Consider the following 18,425-nt stretch of genomic DNA (forward strand, 5'->3'; position numbering starts at 1 on the left):
CGCTCACTTGCTGAGGCACCGCTTGGCTCACAGACGCACGCAGAGCCACCTTCCTCCTGGAGCGTGACTCCGTCTGGCTCGGAGGCTGACACGGAACGAAAACAGAACAAACCTCCCTCTAAATCAGCGGTTCTCAACCTGCGGGTCGCGAGCCCTTTGGCGGCGGAACGGCCCTTTCACAGGGGTCGCCTCGGACCATCCTGCATATCAGATGTTTACATGACGATTCATCACAGTAGCAACATGACAGTTATGAAGGAGCAACGAGAATAATTGTATGGTTGGGCCACATGAGGCCCAAATAATTGTATTTAAAGGGCCAGAAGGTAGAGAACCACTGCCCTAAATGCAAAGGGACAGACTGAGCCTCTCGGGCTAACGCAGGGGCCGGGCAAGCGGGTTACGGTCATAGAGACCCCGGTGGGGACAAGGGTCGAGGGGCGTCTCCGGAGACGCAGGGGGACACGCCCGGCTGGCGATGATGGCGGCGCCGTGCGCGTGTTCCTGCATGTTGATGGCGCACGTCCCGCGTCAGAACGCTCGGGCCAGTTATTTGAAAGTTCAGATTCCGGCCCAGCCCTGACCCAGTGAACCCACATCTCAGAACCCGCAGGCCGGGGCCTGGGCTCCCGCATTCACCCAGCTCACCCGGTGTCTCCGCTCCGTTTTAAAGTGCGGCCACCGCCCTCCGTGCCAGTCGCCAGCCCAGAGATGCCGTCAGCAGACAGGCCGCCCCCAGGCCTTGTCCCCTCCTTCTTTTTGTTTTAATCCCCACCCGAGGCTGTTTTTCATTGACGCTAGAGCAGTGGTTCTCAACCTTCCTAACGCCGCGGCCCTTTAACACAGGTCCTCGTGCTGTGGTGACCCCCAATTTCATTGTTACACGTTGAACATAATGAAAGCATGGTGATTAATCACAAAAACAATATGTAATTATATATGTTTTCCGATGGTCTCAGGCGACCCCCGTGAAAGGGTCGTTCGACCTCCAAAGGGGTCGTGACCCACAGGCTGAGAACCGCTGCTCTAAAGAGAAAAGGAGAGACATTGATGTGAGAGAGAAACATCGATTGGCTGCCTCCTGTAGGCGCCCCAACTGGGGATCGAACCCACAACCTGGGCATGTGCCCTGACCGGGGATTGAACCCACAAACTTTTGGTGCACAGGACGATGCTCCAACTCACAGAACCACGCCCCAGGGCCAGGCCCCCCCAATCATGACCCATCGGCCCCCAGAGCGAGAGACGGTCTGCTCCCCGAGTGGGGCAGCTCCTCTTCCCGTGGCTGTCGGCCTGAGGGCAGCGTCTCCGGTGGTTGTGGAGCCAAGAATTCACAAACACCCTTCGCAGTAAGAAGCCTCGAGTTGCCCTTTAACAATAAGCTCAGCCTGGGTGTGTCGCTGTCACCTGTGACGCTCTCTTAAAGTAAAATGACGATGGCACCTACACGTCTTCACCTTGCCCGGCGCGGGGCTCAGGGGCTCAGGGGCTGAGCGTCAACCTAGGAACCAGGAGGTCACGGTTCCATTCCCGGCCAGGACACAGGCCCGGGTGCGGCTCCATCCCCAGTGAGGGGCGTGCAGGAGGCAGCCCTCCTTGATTCTCTCTCATCATTGATGTTTCTCTCTCTCTCCCTCTCCCTTCTTCTCTGAAATCAATAAAATATATATATACATTTTTTTAAAAAACAACAAAGTCTTCACCTCGGAGGGAAGCTTATAACCACCCCTACTTCCTGTGTGCACAGGAGGCGCCAGCATTCATTGCCCCACACCTGTGGCGTGTACAGGGCCCACACTGTGGCGTGTACAGGGTCCACACCTGTGGCATGTACAGGGCCCACACTGTGGCGTGTACAGGGTCCACACCTGTGGCGTGTACAGGGCCCACACTGTGGCGTGTACAGGGTCCACACCTGTGGCGTGTACAGGGCCCACACTGTGGCGTGTACAGGGCCCACACTGTGGCGTGTACAGGGCCCACACCTGTGGCGTGTGCAGGGCCCACACTGTGGCGTGTACAGGGCCCACACCTGTCACATGTACAGGGTCCACACCTGTGGCGTGTACAGGGCCCACACTGTGGCGTGTACAGGGCCCACACCTGTCACATGTACAGGGTCCACACCTGTGGCGTGTACAGGGCCCACACTGTGGCGTGTACAGGGCCCACACTGTGGCGTGTACAGGGCCCACACCTGTGGCGTGTACAGGGCCCACACCTGTCACATGTACAGGGTCCACACCTGTGGCGTGTACAGGGCCCACACTGTGGCGTGTACAGGGCCCACACCTGTCACATGTACAGGGTCCACACCTGTGGCGTGTACAGGGCCCACACTGTGGCGTGTACAGGGTCCACACCTGTCACATGTACAGGGTTTACACCTGTGGCGTGTACAGGGCCCACACTGTGGCGTGTACAGGGCCCACACCTGTGGCGTGTACAGGGCCCACACCTGTCGTGTGTACAGGGCCCACACCTGCGGTGTGTACAGGGCCCACACCTGTGTCCCATGGGCCACCCACATGCCGTTCCTTTTCACCTTCTGCGCTTGGGAGAGCGGCTCGGAGGACAATGGGTTTTGACGTGGAAAGGGGCCCTCGTAGCGAAGGCCGCAGCGACAGCTGCCCTTCTCCCAGAGCCCCCGTGAGCTCAGGACCCGCGTGTCCGAACCATCAGGACTCAGCGCCCTGGCTTTCCCGCTTGGTCCCGGCAGGTGGACGAGCTCTACGAAGCCTACTGCATCCAGAGACGCCTCCAGGACGGCGCCAGCAAGATGAAGCAGGCCTTCGCCTCGTCCCCCAACAGCAAGGCCGCCCGGGAGAGCCTGGCCGAGGTGCACCGGAGCCACAAGGAGTACACGGAGGTGGGTGCACCGGCCCGCGGCCACCTGCGGGGACCGCCCAGAGCACGCACGGCGCCCTGCGCCCGTCCCACTCTGCTCTCCACACCGGAGGCTTACTATTTGTCTCTCTCGCTTTTTGTTTAATATGTATATTTTATTGGTGTCAGAGAGGGAAGGAGAGGAACAGAGAGAGAGAGAGACATCAGTGATGAGAGAGCATCACGGACCGGCTGCCTCCTGCACGCCCCGCACTGGGGATCGAGCCCGCAACCTGGGCCTGTGCCCTGACTGGGAATCGATCCATGACCTCCTGGTTTATAGGTCGACACGCAACCACTGAGCCACGCTGGCCGGACTACGTGCCCTGTTTTTTTCCATTTACACGCACCTCCAAAGTCTCCGGTGTGCAGTCCCCCCGAGCGTTACCACGAGAGCTGAGCAGGCCGTGGTGGAGGTCACCCCGCAGTCGGTTGTGGCAAGCCCTCCTGCCTGCGTGTTGCTGGCGGTTGGCAATGACCCTCCTGTCCCTGCAGGAGACAAAGAGGCCCGCTGCCCTGGTTTCTGCCTGTCCCCTGGGCCGAGCACATGATGCAGGGAGGTCTGTGCCCTCGGGGTCACCGGATACCAGTGCGTCTGATGAAATGGCTGAATTATTAAGGCAGCGCTTCTCCCCGTCCCCTGGGGCCTCGCTCAGAGGTCAGATTTCCCTGGTGACGTCATCAGCTCGGGAGCGTCTGAGGGACAATCCCCAGAGGGGCATCTGCCTCAGCCTTGGACGGCAGGGACCTCTTGGGTGACATGCAGGGTTACTTTGTGGGTTTTGTTTTTGTTTTTGAATATATTTTTATTGATTTCAGAGAGGAAGGGAGAGAGAAAAATATCAGTGATGAGAGAGAAACATGGATCGGCTGCCTCCTGCACGCCCCTCACTGGGGATCGAGCTCACAACCCGGGCCTGTGCCCTGACCGGGAATCGAACCGTGACCTCCTGGTTCATAGATCGATGCTCAACCACTGAGCCGCGCCGGTCGGGCTCACACGGATTTCTTAATGGTAACCTCTGTAACATGCGTGTCCCCCGCATAAGCACATACACACCGTGAGCCCAGCTAAGAAAGGTAAGTCGTGCTGCAGAATCCCCTCAGACCCCGGTATTTCCACATTCCCCCTTTCTGGCCCCATAGCGTCTTGTTTTAGTTTCTTTGTCTTTGAAGTCAGGATACAACCCAGGTCCATGGAGCACCTTCCATCCGGTTGTCTCTTTGGTCACTTTTGTCTCCATCCCCCGATGATATTGCCCTTTTGTGGAATTCAGGCCGGTTCTTATAGGGTACCCTGCATTCCAGCCCTGGCCGGTTTGGCTCAGTGGATAGAGCGTCAGCCCACGGACTGAAGGGTCCCGGGTTCGTTTCAGTCAAGGGCATGTACCTGGGTTACAGGCTTGATCCCGGCCCTGGCTGGGGCACATGCGGGAGGCAACCCATCGGTGTGTCTCCTCACATCGATGTTTCTCTGTCTCTCACCCTCCTTTCCACTCTCTCTAAGAATCAATGGGAAAATATCCATAAAAACATCTATGAAAATAAAAGAGCACGCCCACATTCGGGATCGTTGGTTTAGGATGTAATCTAACTTGTCCTGTGCTCGCAACGTCCCAGACGCGGAGGCTTGCTCAGGCCTGGGTAGAGCTTGCTGTGAGGAACCCTCCCGGGCGGCAATGGCTCAGAGGGGATGGGTCCGTGTGCCCTGGGTCCGGCCGTGCGAGCGCCAGGGGCTCTGGGCTGACCGGAAGCTGCCCAACCCTGACCAGCGCCGTCCCCGCCCCTGTCCCCTCACAGAACATGTGCACCATCGAGGTGGAGCTGGAGAGCCTGCTGGGCGAGTTCTGCATCCGGATGAAAGGTACTCGAGGCCACGCCGTTCCTGTATCCCCGCTCAGCCCTCCCGCCTGTTCACTGAAACCGAATCCTAGCCCTGGCCGGTGTGGCTCAGCGGACAGAGCGTCTGCCTGTGGACCAAAGGGTCCCGGGTTCAATTCTGGTCAAGGGCAGGTACCTGGGCTGCAGGCTCCTCCCCGGCCTGGGCCCTGGTCGGGGCCATGCAGGAGGCAACCCATCGATGTGTTTCTCTCTGTCTCTCCCTCTCCCTCCCTCTCTCCCTAAACATCAATGGGAAAATATCCCCGGGTGAGGATTAACAACAACAACAAAGAAACAGTCCCAGGGCCTTGGTTCCCAGGACACCCGGCCACAGCCTGTGGCGTCAGGGCCGTCCTGAGGCAGCGAGTGGGCACGACACCCGGTTGCTCCCAGGAGGGGACCTGGGAGCGGGTGGCAGCCAAGGGGCCCGCCCACCCGGTCTGCAGCTGCAGGGCTGCTGGTCTGGGGGTGCTGGGCCAGACCTCCCTCCCCTGGGGACCTGGCCACCCTGTCAGCAGCGTCCCGGCCGCCGTGGGCTGCCTGTCGGGGACGGAGACCCCTCTGTGGCCCCCACACCCGCACCCCCGTCCCTGTCCCGCTGTCTCTCTCCTTAGCTTCTTTCGGGGGGTCCCTCAGGCCTGGGGCCGCTCCGCCTTTTTCATTGTAGATTCATCGAGGTTCACTTCCCTCATCTCACACAAAACCCCAAAGCGCAGCTGGCCAGGCTTCCTGGGGACGCCCCACGGAAACGGCCCCCCCTCGATAAGGCAGCCCTCCCGCTGCCAGGAAACCCCCAGCGTTGCCATGAGCGACCTGCTTATCTGTTGTTCATTCTGGGAAAAAGAGCTGCCCCACACCCACCGACGCCAACCGGGGCTATTTCACAACACGCAGGCCTGGCCGCCATTCCGCCGCCACACCCAGCACACTTCCCCTGCCCCCCAACACAGATGGCTTGTGGAGGGGGAAGAGGGGACAGCAGATGAGACGATGGGTGAAGAGCCAGTTCGGCTCAGTGGATAGAGCATTGGCCTGCGGACTGCAGGGTCCCGGGTTCGATTCTGGTCAGGGGCGTGGACCTCAGTTGCAGGTCCCCAGCCCGGTCGGGGTTCGTGCAGGAGGCAGCCAGTCGATGTGTTTCTCTCACATTGATGTTTCTCTCTGTCTCTCCCTCTCTCCCGTCCACTCTCTCTAAAAACCTATGGAAAAATAACCCCAAAAACCAGCTTACTGCTGTTGGCCGCGCACGAGGCTGCGTGCATCTGGGTGGCGGGCCCTTGGCCTTGAGTCCCCACAACCTCCTGGAGGAGACGGTGGCTGAGCCAGTGCCGTCTGCTTGGTGCAGTAGTGACCGCTGGCCAGCCGCCTGGCGTCAGATCGCCGGAGGCCTGGGGGTGGGAAGGGTGCCCTCCCGGCCTGGGAGGAGGCAGGCTCCTCAGTGTCGCCTCTGAGTGAGATCGGGAGACCCGTCTGGCAGGTGCACAGCCCAGGACGGCGCCCACCCCACAGGGCGGGGCTCAGAAAGGACCAGGAGTGTGTTCTTGACGCCTGGTTCTCCCTAGACGTCAGGGTGGCAGCCCTAGCACGCTGGCGGCTGCTGCCACCTATTGGCCGGTCATGGCCACGGCGGGTGCTTTGTTAGGCCTCCCTTAACCTTGGTGATGCCTATTGGTGCGCCCAGTCTCATGATTTTTGATTATTTATTTATTTATTTATCTTTATTTTAGAGAGGAAGGGAGAGGGAGAGATAGAAACATCAAGGATGAGCCCTGGCTGATTTGGCTCAGTGGATAGAGCATCGGCCTGCGGACTGAAGGGTCCCAGGTTCGATCCCGGTCAAGGACACATGCCCGGGTTGCAGGCTCAATCCCCAGTAGGGAGTGTGCAGGAAGCAGCCAATCAATGATTCTCACCATTGATGTTTCTAACTCTCTCTCTCCCTCTCCCCTCCTCTCTGAAATCAATAAAAATATATTTAAAAAAAAGAAAGAAAGAAAGAAACATCAATGATGAGAGAGAACCATGGCTCGGCTGCCTCCTGCACGCCCCCTACTGGGGATGGAGCCTACAACCCAGGGGTGTGTCCTTGACCGGGAATCAAACCCATGACCCCTTCGGTGCATGGGCCAGCGCTCTAACCACTGAGCTACCGCCCAGGACACCGTACCAAAACATTTAGAGTCATACAGAAACGCCACCCCAGTGGCTCCCCCCACAGAGGCCCCAAGTATTACTACACGAGTTCCCAAAAGTCCGACCCTCCGCGTGAGCGTGTCGAGGGGCCGGTGTGCGGGGTCGTGAAGCGGGAAATGCGTTCTGCACCTCACGTCCCGACTGCTTGCCCTTTGCAGGTCTGGCCGGCTTCGCGCGCCTCTGCCCCGGGGACCAGTACGAAGTAAGTGCCGTGTGTGGCCGGTGATGGAGGCCTGAGGGAGAGGGCTCGGTCTTCACTGCTCCGCTCCTTAAATGCCCTGTTTCATGTTTACACTTGTTATTGGGGGGGATGAAGCCAACAGGAACGTTTGGAGAGGAACACAAGCCCTTGTGTAACTTCTATCTGGACTCAGAGTTTAGCAGGTGCCTCGATGGCTGTGTTATTACTGTTACCGTCACCGTCGTTGTTATTGTTTTGCTGAGCTCTCGGGAGGGACGTGCGGACACCGTGATCCTTCGCCCCTCCCTTCTCCTAAGACCCTGTCGACACAGGAACGTGCACACAGAAAAGTTTATGGGAGTTTGTTGAGCCAAAGCAGGACCTCATGGTTGAGACGCTCTGGAGAGTGGCCGTTCTGCAGCTTATTTTAAATGTTTTTATTGATTTCAGAGAGGAAGGGAAAGGAAGAGAGAGAATCATTGATCAGCTGCCTCCTGCACGCCCCACACTGGGGATCGAGCCTGCAACCGGGCATGTGTCCTGACCGGGAATCGAACCCTGACCTCCTGGTTCGGTCGATGCTCAACCACTGAGCCACGCCGTCTGGGCAAGGGACATCTTATTTCTTGCTCTGACCGCTGAGTAGATTTGAGCAGATGCCCATTGTCTCTGTACGGGGCTGGGACTGGGAGTCAGTCCGTGGCTGTCCTATGGAAGTAGGACTGGCCTAGGAAAGAAGCAGGACTTGTGAGTAGACGGGTAGGGGCGACGATCTTTACTAAAGAAAGAGCTCCCACCCTGGGCCTTCCAGACAAGAACCCCCCTCCCGAGGTCTCCCCACTCAGCGTCGGCTCCACGCTCGGAGCCCGGCAGTTTGGGAGGGAGGACGGTGGGGAAGGAGGGTGGTGTTCAGGGCTGGAGGCAGGTGAGGACGCGTGCCCATTGGTGTCTCCCCAGATTTTCATGAAGTACGGCCGACAGCGGTGGAAGCTGAAAGGCAAAATTGAAGTCAACGGCAGGCAGAGCTGGGACGGAGAGGAAACGGTGTTCCTGCCCCTGATCGCTGGACTCATCTCCATCAAGGTACAGTGTTCCCGGCCGGCTGTGGTCTCCTGGGGCCAGGCTGGGTGGGCCAGGCTGGGTGGGCCCGGCTGGGTGGGCCTCGGCTGAGTCCCCAGGCTCCTCCTGCTGCCCAGTCCATGGCAACATCAGCTCCGACGTCAGCTGTGGTTCAGAAAGAAATGACCGCAGTGTCCTGCCTGTCTGCTCCGCTGTCCTCCAACGCCTTCCCTTTCGCTCTCTTCCTAGGTCACAGAGGTCAAAGGGCTGGCCACCCACCTCCTGGTGGGCAGCGTGACCTGCGAGACCAAAGAGCTGTTTGCAGCCCGGCCTCAGGTGCTGGCCGTTGACATCAACGACCTTGGCACCATCAAGCTGAACCTGGAAATCGCGTGGTAGTAAGTGGCCCTTTTCGGCTTCCTCAGACACAGGTGGACGGGCTGTGCTTGCCACAGGGGCTCCTTCCGGAAGCCACGCGTGGGCCCCTCCAGACACTGGGTCGGGGCCCAAAAAGAGGCATATCTAGGTGTGCAGGCCGGTGGTATGTGTGCAGGCCGGTGGTATGTGTGCAGGCAGGTGGTATGTGTGCAGGCTGGTGGTATGTGTGCAGGCTGGTGGTATGTGTGCAGGCAGGTGGTATGTGTGCAGGTAGATTGGAGGTGTGCAGGCAGGTGGTATGTGTGCAGGCTGGTGGTATGTGTGCGGGTAGATTGGAGGTGTGCAGGCCGGTGGTATGTGTGCAGGCTGGTGATATGTGTGCGGGTAGATTGGAGGTGTGCAGGCAGGTGGTACATGTACAGGCAGGTGGTATGTGTGCGTGATGATGACTGCTGGTCCCTCGAGTGGTTCTTACACTCAGCTTCCTCTCATCTTGGCTGATTTTCTGACAAACCACTGGGCCCCGCCCCACCCCTCCCGCTGGTTAGAATGTCCTTGAGTGAAACCAGGTGCTTCCGGAGCCTGCCGTCGGTCACGCAGGTGCCTGACAGCTCACCTCCGGGACCTGCTGTTTTCCAGCCCCTTCGACGTGGAGGATGTGACCCCGTCAGCCGGCACCGGGAGCAAGGCGGCCGCCCTGCAGCGGAGGATGTCCATTTACAGCCAGGGCACCCCCGAGACGCCCACCTTCAAAGACCACGCCTTCTTCGTAAGTTCAGTGTGATTCTGGGCTAGAGACGTGAGCCCGAGGCCGTGCTGGCCTCGTGTCCCGAACGCTGACACCCTGCGATAGGGTCTGACCCAGCATTGGGGCCTCTCGTCGTTCCTAGCTCACCCCTACTCACCCCCTACTCCCCCAGCGACACCCCAGCCGCCTCTGCTGCGCGCACAGGCGGGGCCCGCTGCCTTCCTGCCCCCCCCCCCCCCCCCGCGCTCCCTGCTGCTTTGGTAATAACACGGATTCCTCCAGAACCTTCTCTAACAGCAGCATTTTTTTGTTGTTCTGTTCTCGCCCGAGGATACTTTTCCATTGATTTTTAGGGAGAGTGGGAGAGAGAGGGAGAGACAGACAGACACTTTGATTGGTTGCCTCCTGCAAGCGCCCCGACCAAGGCCGGGGCCGGGAGGAGCCTGCAACCGAGGTACATGCCCTTGATGGGAATCGAACCCGGGACCCTTCGGTCCGCAGGCCGACGCTCTGTCCACTGAGCCACACCGGCTGGGGCACGATCAGCATTTTGCAGCCGCGTGTGTTCTAACCTGAAACGCTTGCCGAGACGCTCACCCTAACCTGTCCCTGCTCTCCCTGTCCCCGTCTCTCGCTCCGGAAGCGCTGGCTGCAGCCCTCCCCGGACAAGCCCCGGCGGCTGTCCGCCCTGAGTGCCTTGCAGGACACGCTCCTGGCCAAGCTGCACCGTAGCCGCTCTGTGTGCGACCTGCCCTCCCTCAGGCTGAGGCCCAAGGCCGTGCTCGAGTCCTACGTGAGTGCGGCCCAGCGGCCGCGGGCGGGGGCTGCGTGCTCTGCTTGTGTCCTGCTTGTCCTGTCCGGCTCCCTGGCGGGGACTCGTCCTGCATGCAGTTGGTGGGAGAGCCCTGTGTCTTTCTCGTCTAACGACCCTGCTTCTGTGCTGTGGTTTGTCTCCGCTGCTGTGAGGACACCCACGGTAACGGTAACGAGCTTCCCCTCTTTAAAGTGACACAGTGACACGGAGGCCCGGGGAGACTTGGTGCCAAGTACCCGAGTCCTTATGCTCCGTGTTCACCGGGGAAAGGCTGGGCTGGGGAGGAACTCGGGCTTAAACCCACGTGACTAGCGCTGTTTCCTTTAAAAAGGTTCTTCGTTCACTGTAGTGTTTGTACCAACTTAATTAAAGCAGAACAGAGCCCGGCCCGCGGGGCTCAGTGGGTGAGCGTCGACCTATGAACCAGGGGGTCATGGTTCGATTCCGGGTCGGGGCACAGGCCCGGGGTTGCGGGCTCGATCCCCAGTGGGGGGCGTGCAGGAGGCGGCCGATCAGTGATTCTCTCATCATTGGTGTTTCTGTCTCCCTCTCCCTTCCTCTCTGAAATCAATAGAAATATATTTAAAAAATAAAATAAAAGCCGAACAAAGTATCGCATCTTTTCAATGAAATAGCATGTCTTTCAAGCTAGATGCCTAAAAAAGGGTTTTTGTTTGTTTGTTTTGTTTGTTTTTGTTACAAAGGCGTTTAGTTTGTGCTCATCGGAGTCCGGCTGTTCTCCCGCGCACGTGTCCCGGATCTCCCCGTGCGTCCCTCTCCGTACAGCAGTTAATGTGCAGTCTCACTCCCAGGCCGGGGGCACACCCGTGCTTTAAGTTGGTGCTGTTACCACTACGTGTGGCTGCGGAGCTGTGAGGTCCCGGGATGAGGGAACCCAGCCTTTCCCCGGGAAAACGTGAACTTCCACCCGGAAAGGGAGGTTTTTAAAGGCCTGTTTGCTGTAGCTGGACACGCACACACACAAAACCAACAAACAAAATGCTACTATGATGAGAGATCTGGGTTTTTACTTATTTTATTTTTTAAAAAGTAACTTTATGGATTTCAGAGAGGAAGGGAGAGGGAGAGAGAGAGAGAGAAACATCACTGATGAGAGCGAATCCTGGACCGGCTGCCTCCTGCATGCCCCACACGGGATCGAGCCCACAACCCGGGCCTGTGCCTCGACCTGGAATCTAACCATCACCTCCTGGTTCACAGGTTGACGCTCAACTGCTGAGCCACACCAGCTGGGCTGGCTTTTTATTTTAATTGGGTTACAGCTTATTTGGAAATCAGCCACACCAGACACCTCACCTGTATTTAAAAATAACACAAAGAGAAATTTAAATGCTAACGAGATGCCTCTCTCCCGCAGTCGAACCTCCCGGACGACACCTTCGAGAGTGACAAGGCTGCCGAAGAGAAGAGGCCGCTGTCGCTCAGCTTCGACGACCTGCCCAACGGGGACTGCGCCCTCCCCGCCAGCCCGGCTGGCTCCCTCGCCAACTCGTGCCCGGCACACCCCGAAATCACCATCACCCCCGCCGAGCTGCACCGGGGCCAGAGCGCCGAGGACTCGGGCTCCGTGTCCTCCAGAGGCTCCTCGGGAGGCGGCCTGGGGCCCACGCCGACCCCAGAGGAGGACGTGGAGGGGCTCCCGAGAACCGAGGCCTGCCGGGCGCCCCCAGGGCCCCCGGCCGGGCGCCTGTTCCTGGAGAGGGCCGTGGCGGAGGCGCTGCTGCGGGAGTCGGACGAGGCCTCAGAGCTGAAGCCGGTGGAGCTGGACGCCTTCGAGGGCAACGTCACGAAGCAGCTGGTGCAGAGGCTGACCTCGGCCGAGGCGCCGGCCGCCACGGAGAGGCTGCTGTTCGAGGAGCCGGTGGTCAGTGGCGAGGTGGACGGCGGCCAGTCCTTCCTGGACGGGAGCCTGGAGGACGCGTTCCACGGGCTGTTCCTCGCGCTGGAGCCCCACAAAGAGCAGTACCAGGAGTTCCAGCAGCTGAGCCAGGAGGTCATGCACTTGGACAATGTCCTCAAAGTAAGTGCCTGAGCGGGGACCCCGGGTCGGGGGGCGAGAGAGGGGGCTGAGTGGCATTCTGTCTACAGCAGCGTGTCTTCATCTTCCATCCTGTCCCATCACAGAGCTGTACACAATGGCTCTTTATTTTTTAAAATATATTTTTATTGATTTCAGAGAGGAAGGAAGAGGGAGAGAGAGATAGAACCATCAGTGATGCTGCCCTAGCCAGTGTGGCTCAGAGGATAGACCTGCAGACTGAAGGGTCCTGGGTTCGATTCTGGTCAAGGGCACGTACTTTGATTGCAGGCTCCATGGCCCAGGCCCTGGTCAGGGCTTATGCAGGAGGCAACCAATCGATGTGCTTCTCTCACATCGACATTTCTCTCTGCCTTTCCCTCTCTCTTCCACTCTCTCTAAAAATCAATGGAAAAATATCCTCAGGTGAGGATTTTAAAAAGTAATTAAAAAATAATAAAATAAATAAATACACACACCCGTATTGTACACGATCACGCTCTGTGGATGCCAGGCGTAGGAAAGGAGAACCAGGAGGTTGTGCCTCAGAGGTGAGGGCTGGGGCGAGGGCTTTGCGCCCGCTGGCCGGCGTTCCGGCAGCGGCGGGACGTGGCTCTCTCTCTTTCCCCTTCACGTTCCCAGGATGCATAGCACCTTCAGGATGAGAGACTAAGTGATGCCGCCCCTCGGACGGAGATCCCGAGGGCGACTGAGCAGCTCTGATGCATGAGCACCTGTGCTGGGTGGCCTCCTGGGCGTAGAGACAGCCCCCACCAGGCCCTTCCCGCCTGTGTCCCGAAGTCGGCACGAGGACCTTAGTTCTGCCACCTTGCAGGACTTGCCCCGTTCCACCCACCCCAGCGAACCCTTGACTATTGGGAAGTACCTCTCTCCACCTCCATGCCTGTAGCAATGGGCGTTATTCTGTATGTGATGTCTGCGAGTCTGTCCAGTGCCATAGGATTCTCTGGGCCACAGGTCTGCCACCCGTGACTCCGGGCCACGGGCCAGGTCAGGGAGGTGACGGAGCAAGGTCCTTCCAAGGCAGAGGTGGGAGGAAGCAGCGCGGCCTCTCATGGTGCCCACCATTCATGTCTCCTCGATGCAAAGGAAAATGATGTGCTGTGAATGGAGATGAGCTTTTAAGGCCACCTACCCAGGACGCCCCCCTCTGTTTCTGGGGGCCGTCCTCTTCATCCTTCAGAGCAGAGGCCTCGCTGGCAGCTCCCATCTTGGGAAGACAAGGCCTTGTGGAGTTAGAGGCTGCTCCTGTGCCTCACTGAACCTACTTCTCCCTCCACTGGGTCATGTTTTACTTGGGGTTGAGCTCCAGGCAGAGGGACGTGGCAACTCTGATTCCCAAGATTTTAGGTTGTAATAGATGTTTTTTAACTTTCTTTTAACACGTTAAGCACCATGTCAGTCACTGGTGACTGACACTACACTTTCCATTTGGACCTCGTCAGTCTCCGGCCGCCAGCATATTGGTGAAATCAGATATCGCGGGCTAAACGGAAAGGAAGACAAAACAGGCTTGGCACTTAATGTGTTAAAATATATTTTTACTGATTTCAGAGAGAGAGAGTAACATCAATGATGAGAGAGAATCATTGATTGGCTGCCTCCTGCGTGCCCCACAATGGGGATCGAGCCCGCAACCCTGGGCATGTGTCCTAACCAGGAATTGAACCATGACCTCCTGGCTCATAGGTCAGCGCTCAACTACTGAGCCACACTGGGATGTTTTTGAACTTTTTATTATAAAAATTTCCAACAGTAGTAGAGCAAATAGATAATGGGTCCCCCCCCACCCCCCTCCAGCTTCCTCGTGCTCCTCTCCTGGCCAATGTCCTCGTCTCGTCTTCGAGCTGCTTGCTTCCCTCTGCATTAGTTTGGAACAAGTCCCAGAGACTGCGCCATTTGATTCACGGTTGTTCTTTTTCTAATATGAATATGTGAAATGCGTTTGTTTTTAATACCAATAAAATACAATAAAACAAAAGCTTGAAACAAAGACAGTGTCACCTGTTCTATTGGTCAGAGCGGGCGCTGGGTCCCATCCCCTTGGGGACGCTGGCTGTGTCCGCCCCGCAGGGACCTTGACCGTGTCCCCCCGTCGGGGTCGTGGGGGACGCTGATGTGCCGGTGCCCCTGCCTTGCAGTGTAAGCCGCCCGGAAGCCGCAGCACGCCCTCCAGCCTGAGCCTGACGGTGGAGAGCGCCCTGGAGAGCTTCGACTTCCTGAACACCTCCGACTTCGACGAGGACGAGGACGTGGACGAGGGTGGCCCTGTGGGCGGTGCCGACTCGGTGTTTTCGGACACGGAGACGGAGAAGAATGGGTGAGCCTCGCCGGCGTGGACGCTCCCACCTCACTGCGCTGTGCCCGGCGGTCCCTTCGTCCCTCCCGCTTCCGCCCCCTGCAGCCCCGGGGGGGTCTCTCTGGAGTAAGCTCCTCGGTGCAGCATCACAGCCAGGCGTCAGCCGGGCACCCAGGGCCCAACCGAGTATTTTGTCCTCGAGGTAAAGTGCCCAGAGCAGCACCCCAACAGCTGTGAGCTCTGGTGCCCCATCTTTTTACACCAGGGGGATGGAGAGCCTGAGCCGGGAAGCCGGGAGCTGGGCTGTCGCTGCCCAGGTGTGCAAACCTGGGACGCTGGTTGTCGTCTCTGTTGGTCCTTGTGCCCCCCCCCACCCCCCCCCCCCGGCACCCAGGTTCATTCTGGAATAAAACAGACGCGACAGACTTATTTTTCCATGGGAGTGCCCATCACCATGTCACTGTGGGCAGCTCTGCCTTGGGCTTTTTGTTTTGCGTTTAAATATATTTTTATTGATTTTTAGAGAGGAAGGGAAAGGGAGATAGAGATGGAAACAACAATGATGAGAGAGAATCATGGATCGGCTGCCTCCTGCACGCCCCACACTGGGGATCGAGCCTGCAACCTGGGCCTGTGCCCTGACCTGGAATTGAACCGTGACCTCCTGGTTCATAGGTCGACGCTCAACCACTGAGCCCCGCCGGCCGGGCCATGGGGCATAAACAAAGCCTGGGAGGCAGAAGGAGGCTGTACCTCCCGCGGGACCAATGCCCCTTAGCTTTTGTCCCGAGTGGAGGTCTGGTCTCTTGTTGGCAGAGTTGCTGCCTCCTTTGCTTCAGGTAGGGACTGATGAGGTCAGGAAACTGGCTGGGCAGGTTCGTTCTGAGCAGGACTCCTGGGAAATGGCAAGTACAAACACGGTTTAATCCAGGACCCTGGGCGGGTCCCCCATCGCGAGTGTCGCCTGGGCAGGTTTCTGAGACTCGGTGAGGCTGCGGGCGAACGGTTCTCTGTGCAGAGAGCCGGGAAGCAGTTTTTCTGCCCGACCTTTTACATCAGGCACATTGGTGACAGGCTGACTTGAGATGTGTTGCAAGGTAGCTCGAGCCCTGGCCGGTTTTCTCAGTGGATAGAGCATCGACCTGCGAACCCAAGGGTCCCGGGTTCGATTCTGGTCAAGGGCACAAACCTCGGTTGCAGGCTCCTCCCGGGCCCTCGTTGGGGCCGTGCAGCAGGCAACCAGTCGATGTGTGTCTCTCACATCAGTGTCTCTCTCTGTCTTTCCCTCTTTCTTCCACTTTCCCTAAAAATTCAATGGAAACATATCCCCGGGTGAGGATTGAAAAAAGAAGAAGAAGAAAGGCAGCTCGGGTTTTCCAGGCCGTGGGAGGGGCTCTTGGGGACCTGAGGGGAGCCACGTCGAGTTGACCTGTGGTTGCCACACGGAAAGAAATGGCTCCCCTGTCGCTACCTTCCTCCTTCAACAGCTACAGGTCAGTTCACCCAGAGGCCAGGGCGCACCTCAGCGAGGCGCTGACGGAAGACACGGGTGTGGGCACCAGCGTGGCCGGCAGCCCCCTCCCGCTGACCACGGGGAGCGAGAGCCTGGACATCGCCATCGTCAGGCACCTCCAGCAGTGCACCCAGCTCGTGCAGGTACGGCCGACGGCGTCGCGGTTAGGCCCGGGCGGTTCGTGGACCAGAGAGGGAGTGCTGCTGCTGCTTTTTTAAAAAATATATATATTTTTATTAATTTCAGAGAGGAAAGGAGAGGGAGAGAGAGAGAGAGAGACATCAACGATGAGAGACAGTCCCCACACTGGGAATGGAGCCCGCCACCCGGGCCTGTGCCCTGATGGGGAATCAAACCCTGACCTCCCGGTTCAGAGGCCGATGCTCAGCCACGGAGCCACGCGGCCGGGCGAGATAGCTTGGTTATAATTACGACTATTAGACACCATGCTGCTAATTTCAGCTTGAAAACAAGGAAATAGATCCAGGCTGAGAAAAACCACCACGCTTATAAAATGCGTCTTTTGGGGCGTACACACCCACGGCAGCCTGAACGCGCCCTCCCCGTGGAGAGGGCTCACTGATTTCCAGTGGCCTCACCGCCCCCCCTGAGAGAGTTCCAGAATGTGTGTAGGCGGGGGGCACGCGAAAAGCCACGGAGCCTGTCTGGTTTCAGCACTGAACCCGGAGCATCATCGCCCGGGGCAGGGCGCCACGGAGTCGGCCACGTCCCCAGCGGGCGCAGGAAGCGCGGTCTGGAGGGGCGCTGGGCCCCACGCCTGAGACAATGCTCTTGTTTCCTCCTCAGCAAATTGTCTTCTCCAGCAAAACCCCCTTCGTGGCGAGAAACCTCCTGGAGAAGCTTTCCAAGCAAATCCGCGTGATGGAGAAGCTCGCCGCCCTCAGTGACGAGCACATAGGGAACATCGGTTCCGTCCTGGAAGGTGAGGCCCTGCCTGGGAGTCCACGCTGACCCCCCTCGGCCCCTCCCCCCTCTCCACCCCTCCTCCTCTGTGTCTGGACAGGCAGCAGCAGAGCATTCAGAGCAGGGGCTGCCCCACAGCTCTGGGGTCTCACTAGCGCCCCCTTCAGCTTCGGAGTCGAAGTGCACCCGGCTTCTGCTGGGGCCTCCTTCATAGGCAGGCACTAGGGTGCAGACACGGGTGTACAGACACGGGTGTGCAGACATGGGTGTGCAGACAGACACAGGTGTGCAGACACGGGTGTACAGACAGACGCGGGTGTGCAGACACGGGTGTACAGACAGACGCGGGTGTGCAGACACGGGTGTGCAGACAGACGCGGGTGTGCAGACACGGGTGTGCAGACAGACACGGGTGTGCAGACAGACGTGGGTGTGCAGGCACGGGTATGCAGACAGACGCGGGTGTGCAGACAGACGCGGGTGTGCAGACAGACGCGGGTGTGCAGACACGGGTATGCAGACAGACGCGGGTATGCAGACAGACGCGGGTGTGCAGACAGACGCGGGTGTGCAGGCACAGGTGTGCAGACAGACGTGGGTGTGCAGGCAGGGGTGTGCAGACAGACGCGGGTGTGCAGGCACGGGTGTGCAGACAGACGCGGGTGTGCAGACAGACGCGGGTGTGCAGGCACGGGTGTGCAGACAGACGCGGGTGTGCAGGCACGGGTATGCAGACAGACGCGGGTGTGCAGGCAGGGGTGTGCAGACAGACGCGGGTGTGCAGGCAGGGGTGTGCAGACAGACGCGGGTGTGCAGGCACGGGTGTGCAGACAGACGCGGGTGTGCAGACAGACGCGGGTGTGCAGGCACGGGTGTGCAGACAGACGCGGGTGTGCAGGCAGACGCGGGTGTGCAGACAGACGCGGGTGTGCAGGCACGGGTGTGCAGACAGACGCGGGTGTGCAGGCACGGGTGTACAGACAGCACCATGTCACCTCTGGCGTGGCTCCCCGTGGGGATGTGAGATGCGGATTGTCCTCACACTGAATTGGCTAAGACAGCCCCGCTGTGGCCCAGGGTCACATGCAAGATGCCCCCAAACCTACCGGGAGCCAAACCTTAGGGAGAACCCAAGGCCTTCGTGAGGGTCCCTGGGTCAGAGAGTTCTAGGTGGGGAACTTGACCCAGGAAAGATGCCTTAGAAGGTGCGTGGCCTCACGTACACACACACACACACACACACACACACACACACACACACGGAATGTATTTTTTCCATTGGTTTTTAGAGAGAGTGGGGGAGGGGGGTGGGAAGGGGAGGGAGGTGAGAGGACTGGGTTTCTCTCCCCGAAAGCAAAGGGCTCTGCTTCCTGCCGGCTGCAGGGGCCCTCAGCAGGACGGCTGCGTCCTGTGGCCATCAGCCGACGAGCCGTCCTTAGGAAATAGTAATAACAGGCCGGTGGGGGCCCGGCCGGCGTGGCTCCGTGGTG

At 58.9% G+C, this 18,425-nt stretch overlaps 1 protein-coding gene across 4 annotated transcripts in view; it reads left to right on the forward strand.

Moving 5' to 3' along the window:
- RIPOR2 (RHO family interacting cell polarization regulator 2) overlaps positions 1 to 18,425 on the forward strand; it is a 54,810-nt gene that overhangs the window by 30,280 nt on the left and 6,105 nt on the right. The window contains exons 7-17 of one of the 4 annotated variants that reach the window (XM_081111942.1): positions 2,720 to 2,869; positions 4,687 to 4,750; positions 7,119 to 7,162; positions 8,099 to 8,224; positions 8,450 to 8,598; positions 9,218 to 9,347; positions 9,970 to 10,119; positions 11,519 to 12,181; positions 14,341 to 14,519; positions 15,986 to 16,154; positions 16,819 to 16,954. In XM_081111942.1, the coding sequence (XP_080968068.1) occupies positions 2,720 to 2,869; positions 4,687 to 4,750; positions 7,119 to 7,162; positions 8,099 to 8,224; positions 8,450 to 8,598; positions 9,218 to 9,347; positions 9,970 to 10,119; positions 11,519 to 12,181; positions 14,341 to 14,519; positions 15,986 to 16,154; positions 16,819 to 16,954 (1,960 nt within the window). Of the gene's footprint in view, positions 1 to 2,719; positions 2,870 to 4,686; positions 4,751 to 7,118; positions 7,163 to 8,098; positions 8,225 to 8,449; positions 8,599 to 9,217; positions 9,348 to 9,969; positions 10,120 to 11,518; positions 12,182 to 12,820; positions 14,186 to 14,340; positions 14,520 to 15,985; positions 16,155 to 16,818; positions 16,955 to 18,425 lie in introns of those variants that run through there. The other 3 variants (XM_081111943.1, XM_081111945.1, XM_081111944.1) reach the window with 3 other exon arrangements.

This window comes from Myotis nattereri, assembly GCF_964212035.1.
Source record: "Myotis nattereri genome assembly, chromosome: 18".
NCBI lineage: Eukaryota > Metazoa > Chordata > Mammalia > Chiroptera > Vespertilionidae > Myotis > Myotis nattereri.